The 19,601-nt window shown below is 42.1% G+C and overlaps 1 protein-coding gene across 1 annotated transcript in view; it reads right to left on the bottom strand.

The window, feature by feature from the left end:
- ctnnd2a (catenin (cadherin-associated protein), delta 2a) overlaps positions 1 to 19,601 on the bottom strand; it is a 241,785-nt gene that overhangs the window by 122,768 nt on the left and 99,416 nt on the right. The window contains exons 7-11 of the mRNA XM_071546768.1: positions 18,805 to 19,024; positions 18,211 to 18,328; positions 14,598 to 14,730; positions 13,611 to 13,613; positions 8,257 to 8,430 (exon numbers count right to left, since the gene is read on the bottom strand). Of these exons, the coding sequence (XP_071402869.1) occupies positions 8,257 to 8,430; positions 13,611 to 13,613; positions 14,598 to 14,730; positions 18,211 to 18,328; positions 18,805 to 19,024 (648 nt within the window). The remainder of the gene's footprint in view (positions 1 to 8,256; positions 8,431 to 13,610; positions 13,614 to 14,597; positions 14,731 to 18,210; positions 18,329 to 18,804; positions 19,025 to 19,601) is intronic.

Genomic DNA, 19,601 nt, shown 5'->3' with positions numbered 1-19,601 from the left:
TCTGAAAAAGATGACTGGAACTTTTCTTTTCTTTCCAACTGAAGCGTACTGACTTTATATAAGGCACACCATCATTGCCTGTGACACCGTGTTTGAAAGGGGAGAAAATAAACCTGATAATTTAGCAAGGTTGGTCTTGCTCACTCATTAGAAGTGTCAGCTAAATGGCTAAAACATAAAAAGCAAAATGTACTTTTATTGCTAACAAAATGTTTTATAGTCTCTTAGATGTGCTATGTGTAGAAGTGTAATGTATTTTAACATCAGTAAATCATTACCACATTAGTTGTAATATTGTGGTAATGTCACCATCATTGAGAAGAAGGCAGCCTCTACTGGCCTCTACACTCCATTTTGCATTGTGTGCCACCAGGTTGGATTTCACAGGAAATATGCTGGATTGCATATATGACACAAGGGGAGATGCTTGATGGTACACAACAGGAAGCGGGCCTCTGTTTTTCTAGCACAAATGGAACCAAACCTTACAGAGTTTCTGGCAATATCTGATGCCAGAAACTTCCAACATGTTTATCCTCTTAAGTAAAGCGAAAGAGAAAAAAAACACATGCAAAGTGATGCCTGGGAGGAGGAGGGGGACAAGTAGCAACATCTTTGCAACAGGCAGCAACAGGGTTTATGGGAAATTTGGTCTTGCTTTTGAGAAACACGAACACTAATACCACTGGTATAACATAGAAGCTTACTAATCATTGTGACCATGGTCTAAGTTCTTTATGGTAATATACCATGGTATCACAATTAATTTGACAATGACATTGATGGTTAAAAATGTAGCATCTTTAAGTTTGATTCAATTTGTAATCTGTAAATATCTCATGTTAGGGGACAACAGCACACAGTGAAGTAGCTTGTTTCTGTAATGATATATACAGTATCAACAAGGAAAAAGTATGATGATAAATATTAAATTCATGAGAAACAAAGTCATTAGAAAAAATACAAATTTTATTGTTTTTTCTCATAGGCCAATTTGTATGCAGCTATATAAAGATATTTAATGAATAAAATATTTCAAACAGTGGATCTAATGTTTTTTTTTTTTTCTTTTGATGAAGATATTCACTATTGTGCTGTTGTCAAATTTATCTGTGATCTCTGAGGACAAAAACAAGTCAATGTTTCTTTCTGCAGTTATGAATTCATTACCGCTGATAAAACAGAGAATATGCTAATCATATAACCTGTGATAGCATGGGACACAAGTAGTGTGTGTGTGTGTCTGTCTGTAGTGCACGTGTTTGCTGTGTGCGTGCATGTGACTAGCGTTTGTGCTGATGTGTGTGTGTGTACTGCTGTGCCTGCATTTGTGTGTGTATGCATGTGTACCTGTGTGTGTGTGTGCCTGTGTGAATTTGGGCCCAAGTGTACAGTATGTGTGGGTCTGTGTACCTTTATGCGTGTGTGTGTGTGTGTGTGTGTGTGTGTGTGTGTGAGAGAGAGAGAGAGAGAGAGAGAGAGAGAGAGAGAGAGTGAGAGCGAGAGAGGGAGAGGGAGAGAAAAAGAGAGTCTGACACCAGGTTAGCTAAAGCCTACATTTAGGAAGTGCCATATGTTTTCATATCATATCATTAGTGCTGATCTTTAGAATAAGTCAGACGCTTTGAGCTGGTAATTAAAACTTTCCGAAGCCTCAGCAAAAACTCGCTGTAAATACTGTACAATTTTAACCCATATCTGACCACCCATGTCCACTGAGACTTCTTTAACTTTTTTACTTTGTAAGTTAAGTTGTAGTCTGTTAAGTTCCATAGTATAGTGGAGTGGCATTATGTGTCACAGTTCAGTACGTTGCAAAACTGGTATTCAATCCACAAACTGCTGTGAGAGGAATGGGGAACTGGAATCACACATGTGAAATGGTCGCAACTGGAATGCAGAGAAATATTTTCTGAATTCAAATACGAAAAAAAGTAAATAAATAAATTCCTTCATGTCAAATTACAGACCCCAAGTTTATTTTTTTATTTAACCTTCATTTAACCAGATACTCCCATTGAGAGAATCTCTTTTTCAACAGAGACCTGACTGAGAAAGCAGCATCATGACAATCATAAAAGTTGCATACAAACAGCATAAACTATTTCACAGTGGGCTAAAAAATCACAAGTGCAAATTCAAGACTCACGCTTCCTGAGTGCTCAAAAGGTAGCAAGTTCATCACTAGACCCGCGGGATCAGGGGCCAAGCTGAAATTGATCCTGGCTAAACAAACTTAATCTAACCTGGCAACACAGACTGAGGGCTTCTGGGAAAAAAAACACTGAGAGCCTGGTGACTGACATACTGAAAAGTGGCTGGGGGGATGCTTCCACCAACCAATCTAACATTGCTGTGGTGCTTGGGTTTCCTACATCAAGCATATAACAGGCACTAAAACGTAAAGAACTGATGCAGAACTACTAAGACTAACACTCACTCTCTCACAGCAAAGGGAAGACACAACCTAGTTTTTACTACAGCACCATTGATGTTCAACAGCCAAAGTAAGAGAAGGTGAGACACTTCAGTCTTGAAACTTCAGGACGGTGTGGTTAAATGTGTTGTAGAAATCAAGTCTGTTCTGTATTGAGCAGTATTTAATAGCAGAGGGAAGGAAGAAAGGAGAAGCTTCATTATTGTGAAAATCTAAGTTAAACCATAAACATCTCATCATCTAATCACATCTTGGCCTCGATTTTTCACAGACTCTCATTATCGTATTATAGTATGCAGATTAATTTAGATAACATCACACAATGTGAGAACTCACTTCTGGGTTCTTGATCCATTAGATTACATGGACTGTTGGCATGCAGTGCTGTATGGTGGCATATATAGCTGTATAGCTGCTGTATCTTTGTTAACAACTTATACTTTTACATTTTAAAATAAAGCACGTATTAGAGTATCTATGCATGTATAATACACTATAAGGTTTGCTAACCTTACTATAGCTGATCAACTAGGGAGCCAAAGAGCTGAGATCATGTTCAAATAAACTTATTAATTAGGTCTATACATCATCATATGAATACATTGTGGGATTACACGCAAAACAATAAATCAGAAGCATTACACCACTAAAACACACACACATACACACACACACACACACACGCTGGCTGTGATTAGCATTATGAACCAGACTTGGACACCTGAGGACATGTGTCAGATGAAAGTGAGCTCTCTCTGTCTCTCTTTTCCGCTCAGCTGATCTGTCACTTCCTCTGTTTAACAGGCGCCCTGCACTTTTCATGCCTTCTGGTCAAAAGAAGCAAGGTATCTGCTCTCTCTCTCTTCATCTCTCTCCCTCTCTCCTCTCTCTTTTTACTCCTTCCTTCCTCTCTCTCTGTTGTATTGTCTCTCTCTTCTCTTGTCTCTCTATTCTCTCTCTGTTCGCTCTCTCCTTCATTAAGGTGTCAGCTCTCATTACAGAAGGCATACAACAGACTTAAAGGAGAAAGTAGATTGGTTTAATGGTTTTATGCAAAGTGGCCTTCCTCGTATTTTTTCTCTCTCTCCATTGGTGTGCGTGTGTGTATGTATGCGTGTTCACACTGGTGAGAGGGACCAGTGCTATAAAGCTGAACCTTCAGCACAAAAAATAATCCTGCTTTGGTTTCTGGAAACATCAAAACACACACACTCTTGCGTAACTGTGTTGATTTCCTCTCTTGAGAACTGCTTGAATTCAGTGGCAGAAACCTAATGACAAGTCTGCATGCCCAGTAAAGGTGTCTTTCCACTATTCCATTTTTCTCAAACTGCCACTGCATTTTTTACTTTAACATTATCAGGGAGTGCACAGAAAAAAACACACTATGTGACTGATAGGAGAGGAGCCAGAAGACACTTTGCATTGCTATGAAGCTCCATCATCGACAAAAGAGAGAGAACCAGTATCTGTAAAGTCTACAAAGTCTAAGCATCAGACCAAGACCTGTCAGATCTGACCAAACCTCTGAGATTACGCCAATAATTAACATAGGCTTACAATGGAAACACAGGCATATGTCATTTAGGTATAGTGTACATGCTACGTTCACACAGCATAAACGGCGCCTGCACCACACTAGCTTTATTTTGTACGTGTTCATGCATTTATGTATTAGAGGATATCGCCACATTAATAGTTATCTTCTTCAAAACAACATCTGCACATGTAAGTGCCTGCCTTGTAAAAGACACAGAAGTGTCAAATACACTTGAGAATGGTTCACCAAGTTTGCCAAGACGCTAAGGAAAGTTTCCAAAGCTGAGGCTCTCCATTTGCGCGACCTTTTGAGGGGATGCTGTGTAAAGCGCTGTCCATGGTGCTGAATCTTGTCAGCAGGAATTTACAGACATTTCAAAGGAGATAACTATCAAAGTGGTGATATCCTCAAACGCATGAACGGGTGTCAAGTGTGTAAATCCCAATTCATAGCCTCAGTTCCCCCCCACCACACACACACACACACACACACACACACACACACACACACACACACACACACACACACACACACACACACACACACACACACATCCATACAGGAGGACATACAGGAAAAGACCTGCAGCTCTGCCAGCTACATACTGTACTTCTATGTATATACATGTCTCAGGAAGATATATGTTTTTTATTCCGCTCTGTGTCATGTGGTTATCTGGTTCTGTTAATGCCTGAGAAAATATGACCTTGTTTTCACTGTGGCTTACTGCTTACTGCCTGGTTTGTAGAAGAATCTGTCTACGTCTCCTCCACAGACTGGAGGCAGCAATATTAAACAACTTGACATTCCTTATCAACGGCAATGGGTCACAATGGCTACTAGATGCACTTGACAAGTAGCCTTGGCAGTGAATCTACCCATTCTTACTGTCCCAACCTGAACTGCAGCTGAGGTGCACGTCTGATGTTAAGCTATTAAAGAGAAATAGTGTGACATCCATTCACTGCATTACTGTTAATCCCACCAGTCAATGTCATTAATAAAGACCAAGATAGCTTTCATGACATGAGGCAGGAGGGAACGAAGGAAGGCAAAAATGTAAGAATAAAGGAGGGAGAAAAGGCAGAAAGGAAAGAGGGAGGAAAGCAAAGACGGAAGGTTGGAAGGAAGGAAGCAAGGGAGGAAGAAGAGAGAAGGGAGGTTTGAAGGAGAGAAAGGAAGGTGAAGGAGTTAAAGCAAAAAGATTTGAGTGAATGCCAGAAGGGGCAGAGAGAAAAGGAGGGAAAGGCGAGCTGGAAAGGGGAAAATTGGATGGAGTCAGTGTGAAAGTAGGGGAATACGGCTCGTTACTTCACTGATGTGCACTGTCCACCGAACTCGTGGAGACTATGACGGACAGATGGGGTGAAGGGAGAATGAGTTATATATATAACGAGAGAGAGAGAGAAACAGGCAGTAAGAAAGAGAGAAGGATACAGAGGAAAGAAAGAAGGGGACAGAGAAAGGGATTGGAGGTGAGAAATGTTGAGGCAGAGGGAGGGAGAGAGAGGTCGATGAGGAGAATGGTGTATGAGTTTACAACAGAGAGAGAGAGAGAGAGAGAGAGAGAGAGAGAGAGAGAGAGAGAGATGTGGGGACAAGGAGGGAAAATGTACAGAAAAGACAGATGAAAGCCGGTGTAGCCTTTTTCTCCACATCTTTTTAGAAAAACAAACTAATGTGTAAGCCGAATCCCTGGGCTTTTCCCTGCTGCAACGCTGCGTGGCTACAGAGTGTGTGTGTGTGTGTGTGTGTGTGTGTGTGTGTCACTGTGACCATGCAGGAATAATAGCTTGAAATAGGCCACATTAACCTGCAGTCCTCTGGGGCGCTGGCCTGGTTTAATCCAGGAATGAGAGGCAACGCGCATCACTGCCTACACACATGTATGTACACACACACACATACACACACACACACACAACAGCGTCATACTGTGTATGAATGTGTTTGTGTGTTTATAGGGTGCTGGCTAAGAATAACAGAAGGAGGGAGACAGAGAGAGATAGAGAGAGTGAGGGAGAGAGAGAGAGAGAGAGAGAGAGAGAGAGAGAGAGAGAGAGAGAGAGATGGCCAAACACAGATACACACGCACACACACACACACACACACAGCCATATAAGTGGAGCAGATGCTTACTGTTATATACTAGCTATTTCTTTTTCAGTTGTATTTAGATTGCCTTGGCAATACTGTTCATCTAACATTCATGCCAATAAAGCAAATTGAATTGAACTGAAGTATAAAGATAGAAAGCAGAGAGTGATGGATAGTGAAGAGACAGGCAGAGCTAACCAGACTCAGATGAGGCTGTCCTAACCTGGACCTCACTGAGCAGTTTTCCCCACACTGCTCTGCTTGCTTCTTGTTCATGGCCTGTTGTTCTATCTGCCTCACTATCTCTCTCTCTCTCTCTCTCTCTCTCTCTCCACCTGTCTCTGTCTGCCGGCCTATGTCTTCGCCTGTGTAGCTGTCTCAAATTGGGTCAGCAAATAACCACCATGAAGACCAGTACATGTACAATTGTAGTCCTTTAAATTGCTTTTGTTGTATGATGCCTCAACACCTCTGCCAAGCTAAGCGTTCAGTGCTGGCCTGTGTCCACTGTGAAAGCTGGGAATTTCAGTTGAATTTCAGCTGCAATGTCCTTGAGCCTGACGCTGTTTACCACATCTAGACCAAGCGACTATAACTACACAACGCTAGTAGCTCCTGGAGTGAAATACCCACCACAAACGTTCCCCTCTTTCCACCAAAGGAATGACTTATAGCGTTAATTACATTGATCCATGCCAGCTTAATGAACCAATAATGTGAGCCTGCCATTGCCAAGAAAAGGCACTATGACATAATTAATGACTTACCGCTCCCCATGTCAGCACAGTCCTTATCAGTTCATTACGTGCTATCACTCTGCGCATTATGAATCCTTATTAGACAACCCCCTACTCACTGCACAGGCTACTCACATGACTTTTAATACATGCTATGCTCAGGCCAAGCCCAAACTCAATGGCCCAATAATTGCAAGGATCGACCAGGTAAACAGTATCGGCCGTCTTTGGTTATAGAGGTTATGGGGGAATAAAATTCAAGAACAGGTAGTGTGTTGGTTATACTGCTCTATTTACATGGGCCGAGTACAGTTGGGGTAGAATTGTGTATGGAGTGATAAAAGCTCACATTGATACACTCTGACAGAAGATTTAGCTAAAAAAGCATGTGAAACAATCTATTAATAAAATACTGTATCTTATGAGGAGCGTATTGTAAACATCAAGCGTTGCAATTAAATGTACACGGTCTAATCCTCAGTCTATTGATTTTTGGAGCTGTAGTGAGAATTTCTTTTGTGAGTTTTCTTCTACCCATCTATTGAAACTACAAATACAAGGCACAGTAAATTAACAGGATCCTCTCTGTACACTTCTGAAGCCCAGTTATTTAATTAATTCCTGCTCGCAAAGACAATCCAATCATTGTATGCATTGTACAGAATTTTGCCGACAGTAATCAAAGCAATATCCCACTAGGCTCACAGCAAATGCAATGACCCCCGGCTCTGAAATGTGCTTCAAAAGCTACGCTCTGTGCTTCAAGGCAATTCTCCCTCCTTTCAAGTAAGTCAACTTGCCAACTGATCGACTCAAACACTCATCTAGAGTGGCATATTTACCCCTATGATTTTGACCCAAATGCTAATGATAGCTATTAAGGCTAGGCTGGTTAATGACATCCAGGGAGCTGTGAACGTGGTGTGACCGACTTGGGTGTTTTCATGTGGGTATGATATGGTAATGGGATTAACGTGGCGTACCTAAACCCACATCGAGATAAGCTCAATGAGGCCCTATTAAAAACACATTGCTGGCAACAATAGAGTGGAGGAGAGTGCAGGTGAGCGTGTGTGTGCGTGTGAGTGTGAGAGTGTGAGTGTAAAGTAAAATGTGACCCAATGCACACCATTCCCAACTGGGAAAAAAATGTGAAACGTGAAATATTCTTTAACAGAAGAGGGGAGGTGATGGGCTTCTCTATGCGCCAAAATTCTGCCATGACAGCATTCAACTGTGTCTCTTACCAGTTTGTAAGGGCCAGTGCCCCCTTGCTTGTTGCTGTTTAAGTTAAAGTTGAAGTTTAAAACTAAAATGCACTGAATTTTGTGAATGTAAAATACATTGCAGAACGACAAAAAACAAGCACACAGCATAAAATTGCATACATAAAAATGCCCAAATTAAATTGTGACTGATGATACAAATGTAGTGAGGGCCTTACCAGTGTTGTTGCGATAGGGGCCCGTGTCCGGCCCCTGGCCCTGGCTCAGGCTCCTCATGGGGCCCTTGTTGTGGTAGACACGTTCCTCATAGATGGGATCTATGTGGTGCTCCGGGGAGCCCAGGGGCCGAAGGGGCTCCTGACTGTGCTGGCTGCTGTAAGATCCACGAGAGCCTGATGGAGAGACAGAGAGAGAGAGAGAGAGGGGATGTAGAGAGGATGGGAGCAATGAAGATGGAGGAGGGAGGAGAAAATGAGGGAAGGGAGAAAGAGAGCGGAGGTGGAGGAGGTAAGGATGGAAGGGAGGGAGTAGGGGAGGTGGGAGGCGAGGAAGGAAGAGGGGAGGTGGAAAGGAAGTGAAGAGAGATTGGATGAAGGGATTTTGAGGAGGGAAAAAGGAAAGGTGGGTTAGGGTTATGGGGAAGGAAGAAGAACAGGAGAGGAATGGGAAGGAGGAGGTAAAGAAGGGGGAGGAGGGAGAGGGCGAAGCAAGAGAGATGGAGAAGAAGAGAAAGGAGCAGAGGATAGGGATGGATATAGGGACAGTTGAATGCGAGGGCAGAGAGATGGGCAAATTATGATGGGAACAGACAGGACAGAAAAAGATGGGGTGAGGAGAGGTTGGGCGAAAGGTAACAGTGCGGATGAGGTGAAAAAAGAAGAGAAGGAGAGGAAAACAGCAGTCAGTCGGCAAAAGTATCACTCTTCTGTTTTTAGACCCAGCTAATCACGGCAACGCTCAGCGAGTCAGGCAGCTTTTCACAATATTAGGATTCAGGAGGCGAACACAGATACAGCAACTATTTGATATGGAAATCACTACCAATTCAGCTGTGTTTCACGATACACAGCAAGTCTATTGTTCCTGACCGCTACATTTGTATTGGATGTTTTTTTATTTGCTGATAGAGAGGGTGACAGAGAGCCAAGTGACAGACAGCACACCATTTATATGGTGGACAGAGAAAGGGGGATGTGAGGGTAAATACAGCGATAGAGACGCGCAATAACAGAAAAAGAGAAAGAAGGGGAAAAAAAGATGATGCAAGAAGGATGAGGGGTAGAAAGTGAAAGAGAGACAAGCATAGAGAGACAGATAAAGAGATAGAAATAGAGATTGAGAGAAAGAGGAGAGAGAGAGTGAGCGGGAGAGATCAACAGAGAGAGAGTGACCAAGAGAAAGAGAGAGGGAGAGGGAGAGGGAGAGGGAGAGGGAGAGAGAGGGAGAGAGAGAGAGAGAGAGAGAGAGAGAGAGAGAGAGAGAGAGAGAGAGAGGGAGAGAGAGAGCTACTGTGCCTCTGTATTTCATTTTTTAATCTCCATGGAACACATTGCTGGTCGTCAGCTATAAAATAATGAAATGCAGAGTGCCCCCCCCCCACCCCCCTGCTTTGGCAGGAATCCCACAGACACGGGGCAAGGAAGACGTTGACAGCAGGCATTTGTTCATTACACAGCAGAACAAATGTAAGGCAGGGGCCTCCCCCTGAAAAGAGAGACAGAGAAAGAAAGAGAGGAGAGAGAAGAGAAAGAGGAGCCGGGGAGAATGTGAAGAGGGGAAGGCAGGGCTAAGGCGGCGGGGAAGAAGATAAAGCAACAAAAGACGCACGCACACGCATATACGCACAATTGCAAACACTTGAAAAAGCTACTGTAGGTATGAGTGACTGAGAGAAAGAGAGAGATGGGACAGTGGAGCTAATGTCGTATCACATCACATTAGTCGTTGGTCGATGGCAAGAGTATCGCGTGCCAAGGTCTTTCCAGCGGCTGAGGGGTGAGCACAGTGTTTCGAGACTCTGACACAAGCCTTGGTGTGTATCCAACACCAACTTACACACAATTTAAAGCACCTCACCCCTTCGGATCACATCAGAAATCACTGCAGGCGTTCCGCTTGCTCGGTTGGCTAACGCGCATACAGTACCATGAACTCACAATGTCATGGGTTCAAAACCAGCTTAGGACCTATATCGCATGTTATCCCCCGCTCTTTATTGTCTGCCTCGCTACTGTAAACAATATATAAGCAATATTCAACCAGAAACGCAGACATTTTGGGTCTGCATAACAAAGCAGGACATTGTTGTTATCCCAAACCTCCTTTAGTGAGGCAAAGTCTAGAGGTGGAAAGGCGCGAGCAGCCTGAGGCGTGAGTAGACTCCGCTGAGCCTGCCTGCACATCCTGCGCGCTGGCAAACGATAAAGCATTGGTTCGCCTCATTATGCCTGTCTTGAGCGCGACCGTGGCAAAGAGGCTACAGCGTGTCACGGCACCATGTCCTCCTTTCAGCAGCCTGGTAACGGACTGGCCTGTTTACCTTGCCTTCCCTTTGAAAAGGTAGGCTGCCTCCCTTCACACTCTACCGGCCTGCAGTTACCAGATAGACAAACGGAAAGCAAGACAGAGAGAGATAGAGGGAGAAAGAAAGAAAGAGATGGAGGGAGAGAGAGCTCTACATCATGCCGTTAAAGCACCCATTGAACTGAACTGAGGTGAATTTAGAGATAGGAAGAAAGAGCATGAAACAGAAAGATATACCGTAGACAAAGTGTAAGAGAGAGATACAAATACAGAGAGAGAGAGAGAGAGAGGGGGGGGGGGGGGCAATAGAGAGAGCAATAGAGAGATGGTCAGAATATGCATGAATGAGTGCTAATTAGAGTTATGGACACACCCGTTCGCGGCATGACTCATCCCGGCTCCCTCTCTTCCTTCGTCTTTGAAGTCTTGGGGAGTCGGCTTTATTTATTTATTCATTTATTTTTTGACTCACAGAGGCCCACTCGTCGAAGCACTGACCTCTTTCTTTCAAAGGGAGAGGGAACTTTAAGTAAAAAGGATAGAATGATGCAGAGGGAAAGAGAGAGAAAGAGATGCCCTCCCATGATGTTCCGTTCAGTGGGAAATAAAAAAGAAAGGGAAAACATAAAACAGAAAGGAAAAAGAAAAACAAAATGCAAAAACCAACTCTGGTCCCCTGTTGCCTCAGTACTGTTTGTGTGCTAAAAAGGAAGCAAGCTAAACATCACCGACACCTAAAAGAAAAGATAATATCAGAATAAAAACACCCTCAACGGCCAATTACATCCTTTGCTTTTTTTTCAAGTAGTGATTTACGTAATTCCACTAGGAAGCCATTTGAGTTTGTTATCTACCAAGTTTACACTCAGTGTCAAAGACAGTTGCATACGTCCAACACACATTTCTGGACATTTCTCAGAGAATTCAAAATTACCCATCATGTAGTGGCCATAGAGGACCATGTAGTTACAGATCATACTGAATTTCCCCAAGGGGATTAATAAAGTGCTATCTTATCTTATCTTATTTTATACTGTGCCAGTGGCTCAGCTGTCAACAACCAGTCAGCCATCAATGTCAGTGATCAATGTCAGTGATCAATGTCAGTGATCAATGTCAAGATTCCATATCATTGCCTGAAAACTTTATATCTTTCTTTCATGAAAGATCTAACTTCCTGAAATCCTTGGAGGTCCAGTAGCAAGAAGATGCTGCCTTGGCTCGTATTTATACACAATGGCCCATATCACTCAAGCTCCTCATGCGGAAAGCACACAGAGTGGATTTATTTTTTTTAAGGTGATTTCTGCCACACAGCGAAACTCCAGTGTAGAGTAGTTGCTGTAGAGCCGTTAAGCACCTCTCCAAACAGGCTATTCACGATGAACTCAACATGTCACTGCAGCAGCTCAGTGTAAATCTAGAATGGCTTTACTGTGCTTCCAGTAGGATGCCACCCACTGGGACCAGTGGCAGTAAGTAGACCTAGGACAAATAATATTTGCAAGTAATTCTTAGTGGGTGGGATTTTGTCAATACAATCAGTACCAGTTTAGACAAAGTTAGACAGTCACAGGAAAGTATTTGAGAGTCAGTTTCTTACTTTTCTTTGAATTATCCCGATGCAATCAACAACACCCATTTGGTACTCCAAGCAGATGAAAGCAAATTCTGAACATCGTTTGCAAATACTATTTGACCTGGGTCTGCTAATTATAGCGACAGAGTCGGAGAGCTCTTTCCCGTCGGGACTCATTCCCACTTGCTCCGTTCCTCCTCTCTCTTCTTCATTTAAAGTCTTCAGGAGAGATGAAACCCCAGGCATTGTTTTAAGATCACAGTCATGCCTTCAGGTTAAAGCATTGAAGGTCAAGCTCCTTATCAATATAGCTCCAAGTTTAGAGAAGAAGAGCAATCAATTAAACTTGCTCCTGAGCTTCAAAACACTGCCGCTCATTTCAATCAAAAGCTTGTCAAATATTTAACTTATGTTGGATGAAAAGTAAAAAAATAAATAAACGTATACGTACATAAACGAATAAACGCACTTATTTTCAAATTGGGTTTGAATTTGGATCATCCCATTTGAATGGGTTTCATGGGTCCAAGGATCACTAACCCTAACCCTACCTATAAATGACGATTTAAAAACTTTTATCTCCATATGAACAGTAGTGAGGCTACATCTTAGGCTGGGGTTTGAAAGGATTTTATCAAATCGGAATCCAGTATTTATAATAAGTACTATAAGTGCTTACTCATCGCACTTGTGCACCTGCCTCAAATATGCCACAAATATTACATTTACATTACAAATCAGGGTATTTTGCTAACTTGGAGCCAGGTAACAGAACCCAACCCTAGTACATCTCATGATCTCAAGCACAAGACTTGCATTTGAGTCACACCAAACTTAAGAGGAGGGCTATCAAAGTATTTTTAGCCTGAAAAGCAACTGTACTACTGGCTTGAGAACCTCAGGTACTTGAAACTGTACATCTACTTAATTGAAACAGGTACAAACAGCCAACCCCAAATACAATTTTACACTATACTACAATGGACCTGAAACAGGAACCACGACACATCTTCATTTTCACTACAAGGCAGTCTGACATTCAGCCAACTCAATTTTGTACAGTCAAGAGTTCCTAAGAAAGCCAAAGACCAGTCAAGGACAACTGCAAGAGGAAATTAAAGGCTTTGTTAGTCTGAATGATGCCTGTAATGCAAGTCCGGTACCAGTCTGAGACTTTCAACTCCCACATACAGCAAATCAATTTCATTCACAAAGACACAAGCTAGTAAACGCAGATATCATCCAGAATCACAATCATTTTAATCTCCAAATACATTTAAAAGCGGGGGTGGCCTGGTGGTTAGAGTCACCAATTAAACTCCTGCAACAGCTAGTGCATTCATCCCTGTCACAATGTCTTTGAGCAAGACAATTAAGCCCTATTTGATAAAGGGCAGACACAAATGTGCTCTGACCCCTCTGGTGAAATGTATACAAGGATCCGTGTGTAAGAGCAATATACTGAGAAACCAGCTCCTCATTACACTGTGTAATAAGGCTGCTAAAAATAATTGGTGTGTACACTCCACTCCGTTCCAATAAGATGAGCTGTGTACTGGAAAGCTGTTTGAGCTAACAGCATTCACCACATACACAATACAAGTGTTAAAAGACACCGTTGATCACCTGAGGTACCGACCGCAGCGCACAGTCGATATCATTGGAAGACGGTCCCTCTTTCAGTGGACTCGACTGGAGCACTTGACATTTCTTAGAATGGCAGTGAGATGCGTGGAAATAGAAAGCGGGGGCCCATATGACACAAATGCTCCATCCACACAACAAGATGCCGGATCAAGCTGAAGGACCTCTTCAGCACCACATACACAATAGTGACTTGGTAAGTACAGCAATGCTGAAGGACAAGGTTTCAGAGAGGCACATTCACAAACACTCAAGTTTCACACATGATGTTGTGATAGATTATGTTGCTGTGGAATACTTGTCATGACCAATGCCTCCCTTTTCTCCACACTGTGAGAAATCAATATGAGACTAAGGCTGCAGCCACTGATCTGAGCTACTGATCCATTGTGTCTGTCCGTCTCTGTTCATTTCAATTCATTTTCAATGAGAGCGGTCCGTTGTCCGGGCAGTGCTGATGATGCTTCCGTCTCCATCAGATTTCCGTCCGTTTTGACGGACAGAAAGATCAACCCAGTTGAACTTTTTCTGGACAGACGGATTCGTCATCGCAAATCAGAGGCGTTTTTTTAAAAATAGCGTTGACGTTCCAAAACACCACAACGGACAGAAATCTATCCGTTAGTAATTCTGTCCATTTTCTGATGGATCAGTGTGGCCGCGGCTTAAGAGACTAAGAGGGTAAAGACTCTAGATTCTTGTGGTGGCTATCAAGAGGGTGATACATGTGTGTACACACTCGTGCACCTGTGTGTGTGTATGTGTGTGTGTGTGTGTGTGTGTGTGTGTGTGTGTGTGTGTGTGTCCTCTTACCTGCCAGACTGCCAGGCCTCTGCAGTGTAGCGGTAGCATATAGCTCGTGGGAGATCTTGTACTGGTCGGAGGCGTGGTGAGCTGCCAGCCGTTTGGGAGAGAGAGTGGCATAGCTCCCTATGCCCGAACTCATCTGCAAAGAAGAGTGGTTTTGTTTTGTTGCATATTGTAGATAAACATGGGTAACCCAGTGCATGTGCAGGATACAAAGTCTTGATGCCAGTCTCTATGTCTGTTAGAATTACAACATTATTTTTTACCATTTTACTGTCTGTTGGCAGCTAAATATGTAAAAGCTGACATGGCTAACGTGTTTTTTGGTTCACTGACAATCTCAAAATGTGTGCTTTGGATGGCAGTCTACCAGAGTAGGGCTGATTATCAAATCCAAGGATGCCAAGTCGATACTTGTGTCCTTGTAGAGAAAGTTCTTCCCAAGTTGTCTTGGGGAGAATGATCTTCTCATAGTAAGCACAGAGAAGCTTCCTTACAGTTTGAGATGGACTGTGTGCTTCACATCGCACGTGTGATTAATTAAGACACAGCTGTTCATTTTCCCAGCTGTTAACCGGCTCTGGGCCTCGTTTCCCAAAAGCATCTTAGGCTGAGACGATCGTAGTATCCATCTTACAAAGCCTCTTTAGTTTGTGAGGTGTTTTCGAAAAGCATCTTAACTTAACACGCTCTTAAAAGTGATCGCAGATAACAGCTGCCTCTGACTGGTCCTAGAAAGCTAAGTGCGTATTGAAAAGGAAAGAAAAACACTCCAACGTCTCACCTGCAGGACTCACTGCAGCTTTTTAACTTGAGAGTTTATGGTTTATTAGGCTGATTTTATATTATTTACTGTTTATTTAAATCTTATATACTTTATTTCTTTATTAGGCCTTTATTTTTCCCACTAATGATCTCTGTATAAAATAGATGGGTGTGGTGAAATAGAGTGATGTCCTCCAGCAGAGGGGAACACTGAGTTATGATATATAAAAAAAAATAAAAATAAAAAGTATTTTGGAGAAGGGGCAGAGAGGGAAAAACAAATTTTCAAGAGAATGTTCAATAACTTGTTGACGTGCGGTAAAACCAGTCATGTGTGCTACTGTGCATCTGTTGTGGTTCCGTCGCCCCGACAGCAGAGTTGTGCTAACGCCTGAATAATGTGGCATTACTATTGACAGCTGTCTTGATCAGCGAGCAAAAGTTATGATATGAATCATCACTCCTAAATCTGATGCTAGTTATTAATTTTTGCTCAAGGGCAAGTATCTCGAGCAACAGAAAAGACAAAAACATACATTAACATTAAACTCAAGAACATGCTGTATGCCTGTTGCATTAAATGAGATAACAGTTGGCTGTAAGCTCTCTACAGGCGATTTAAATAATGTCTCTGGGGATTCTAGGCATATATAATTGTTTCTGTTGTTCTTTTGTTTTGGAATCGTGCTTCGGCGGTTAGATATTACGTAAAACACGTCATGGCGGTCACAAGAAGGCACAAGAATGCATATTGATAATCAGCCTAGGACGGCCTCGCTGTGTGAGTATCCAAATGAGAAATTTAGGGAGAAGTGATCCAAGGCACTCTAACACAGTGATTCTCAACCTTTTTCATATCAAGGACACATAATTTAGTCCACATTAGAGCCATGGACCCCCATTTGATGAGATTTTGTCTCTCAAACCCAAATCTGAGAATATTTTTATTGTTAGATATGATTTTGTCCATGACTATCAGTATTGTAGGTAGAGAGATAACAGAGAAACTATGATCAAAACAGTAATTCTTCTACATTCTCTAATTGTGTTAACTTCTTGTAAATGAAATAATGCTGAAGTTTAACAATTGATCAATTTGCTGGGGACCCCCCTGGAACCCCCTCGAGGACCCGTGGTGGTCCCCGCACCCCACGCTGAGAACCACTGCTCTAACATAAGTTAAAAAGCCTTTCTTCTATTTGGCTATTCATTATGAAAAGTTGAAAACGTGTTCCAGCCCCTGATGAAGTACCTGATGAACCTGGTTGAAATGCATTGGGCACAGTTTTTAACTTTTCATAATGAATCTACAAGACCCTTTTATTCCATAGAGCACCCACTATCTTTAACATCAGATCAGAACAACAGATAGGAGGCCTGAAGGGAATTTTTTAGGGACCTGGGCTTATGAAAGCATATTGGCACTATGTTGTGGGGATCCAACAGAAGTGCCTTGTGACTCACCCTGGGTCGCAACCTGTCTTGTATAATTCAAGCATGGCACTAAAACTGCCAGGGTTAGGGATGTAATTCACGCTAAGGCCACCCATGCTAAAAATGTATGCCATCATGGTACAATAAGGCACTTTGGATAAAAGTATCCACCAAATTTACTTCAGAAACCAGGGAGATATCTGATATAGCACAGGCATATTACACAAATAGAAGATACCTCATATGGAAAAGAGGAGGACTGGTAGTTGTCCAGTTTCTAATATACATTATACAAGAGACCTTCAATCACAGAACCATATTGTCTCATTTTTAATAATCATTTAAGTTTCATTCAATCTAAGTAGCCAACACACTTGCAATTGTATAAATCAATCCAAGTCATTTGGAATGTGTGAAAAGTCAAACAACACCTGAAAGCCTGAAAGTACACAACCTCTACTTTCTCTACATATATACAACACTCCAAATTACCATCTTCAGATAATGAAATTTTAAATAATCACTCCATCTAAAGGTTTCAGTTATCAAGAACAGATCTTTTTGACAAATGAAGCCTTCATCTTTTGGAGTGTGAATATCACGCATCGGTCAGAAAAACAAAACCTCCATAATGTATGCAAAACAAATCCTCTAACTCTTTACATAATGATATTTGAAAACATTAGCCATTTGAAGACCTAAAACTGCCTTGTTTAGATCTTTGTTTGAAGATCTGACTCAATACGTAATGCTCTGGAGCTGTGCTACACCATTCTGTGTCGAATACAAATCTGACAAAGTGGAGAAGAATATAATCTTCCCTCCAACACCCAGCCACTTCTGTCCAATCAATAGTATAACTCCTACTGAGTATTGTACAACTGTCAATAACAACCCTGTTCAACAAATATCTACACTGGCTATTGGCACAGTAAATACTGTACTTTGAAATATAGTCCTTGTACTATTATGCTGATTATCCACGATGTGCTAGCCCCTGCCTGATGACTTTATCAATAAGGAATCTACTGTTTGTTAAATATTATTTCCTCTCTTATGACATCAGTGTAATGTAAGCTTACATAAACTCATATGATGGGCATACCTGTCTCTTTAAGTGTGTTGTGTGTGTGAGTTCATTCATGTTTGCTCTAAGCAAACAATCTGACACTGAAATAATTATCAAAACTACAGTGTATATACAGTAAAATATTCTGAAGAGACCACAGGTTGCACTGGCTCTATATATTAAGTTATTACTTGCACGTTTTATATGTATTTGCACCTTTTTATGCAATTCAAGCACGTTTTATATATAGTGCACACATAATAGCATGCTGTTCGCATTTAATACTTTAACACAAAATACATTTTTTCTCTACAGGACATCCACTCCGTAAGGCTTTGTAATATTCTGTACCTGGTGAAGTGGTGATGATGATGCGCTGGCTCCTCCCCCTGCTGCAGTAGAGTTGGGTGGAGATGCCACCCTCAGGGGAGACCCGCCCCCTCCTGCTGTTGTCACAGCAACTGTGGTGCTGGAAAAGCAAAAGGCAAAGTAACATAAAATGTACCCACTTAAACCGTTCAGGGGCGCACGGTGCAGACTGAGTAAATAATGATGGAACGTTATGACTATAAAATAATGACCTCAAACCATATCCATTTCAAAAACACCAAAAACTGAGTCAAAAACACCAAGTTGTTATGTACACAGTGAATGAAAGCACAGAGGACAACAATTGCCAAAGACAAAAAAAGACTTTTCTATTCTATTCTATTCTAACATCTCATTATTATTCATTCAGTGGGTAATTAGTTCAGATTTGAAAAAGGGGCTGGTGGCAAGTTTTGCCTCAGTATTTCTATAAAGCCTATGGTTAATAAGGCTGATGGGTTAAACAGTAATTTGTGCTGATGCCATTCCCTTTATCCATCTTCAAACCACATCCAGACTTTGACACATCTGTATCAATAGCATTATATCAATATCGATGTCACTGTGGCTTTCTACCTGTACGACTTGGCCAGTCGGTTAGCAGGGGACTGTTTGCTGGGTGAGGAGGAGGAGGAGGAGGAAGGCAGGCGCTGAGTGGTAGCGTAGCCTGGCGTGTCGGAGGCTGATCCCAGGCGCTGGAGCTTACTCGGGGAGCCGGACCCCGAGCCGCCTCCTCCTGCGGACAGAGGAGAACTGACACGCTGGGCGGGCAAGGTGGAGCTGGAGTAGTAGATACCTAGAGCAAAAAGAAGAGGTAAGAAAACAAAGAAAAGAAGGGGGGTGGGAGAAAGAAAGTGTTAAAGTGGGAAATGGAGAAAAATAGAGGTGAAATAACAAGGCAAAGTATTACTAGCTGAGCCTGATTTGTAATACACACAAGATACACACAGGCCATCTGGGAACTAACGCCTGCCAGTGTGTTGACAGCAAAATATGGAAAAGTCAACATGGCTAAGATCATGACAGGCTGACAAAAGTGCAAAATAGATATTAAGATTTGGCTCAACAATGAAGTAAAACAAATGATTTGGATAGGTGTTGGCCCTGCTAGCATATTTTTCCTGCTTAGCCTGGTCTCTCTGTGTGTATCTATAGTTGATACTGTAGTGAACCGGTGGGAGAGAGATGGTGTTACTGAGTCAGATCTGGAGATGGAGGAGTCGATAAATTGGACCAAAACAATTACACTGACCGCATCTAAAACTGGCCCCATTTATGTAAGTTTTCTATTATTTCACATGTTTAGTTTTATTTTATTTCTAGTAAAGTATTTGCTGTAAGATAAGTTTTGAGTGTGTTGGCGAGAAGGTGTC

This window comes from Centroberyx affinis, unplaced genomic scaffold (assembly GCF_046629955.1).
Source record: "Centroberyx affinis isolate AG114_WGS23_722 - 3 ecotype Tasmania unplaced genomic scaffold, CSIRO-AGI_Caff_v1 ptg005445l_1, whole genome shotgun sequence".
Classification (NCBI taxonomy): Eukaryota; Metazoa; Chordata; class Actinopteri; order Beryciformes; family Berycidae; genus Centroberyx; species Centroberyx affinis.
This window is presented reverse-complemented; position numbering and strand designations above follow the sequence as displayed.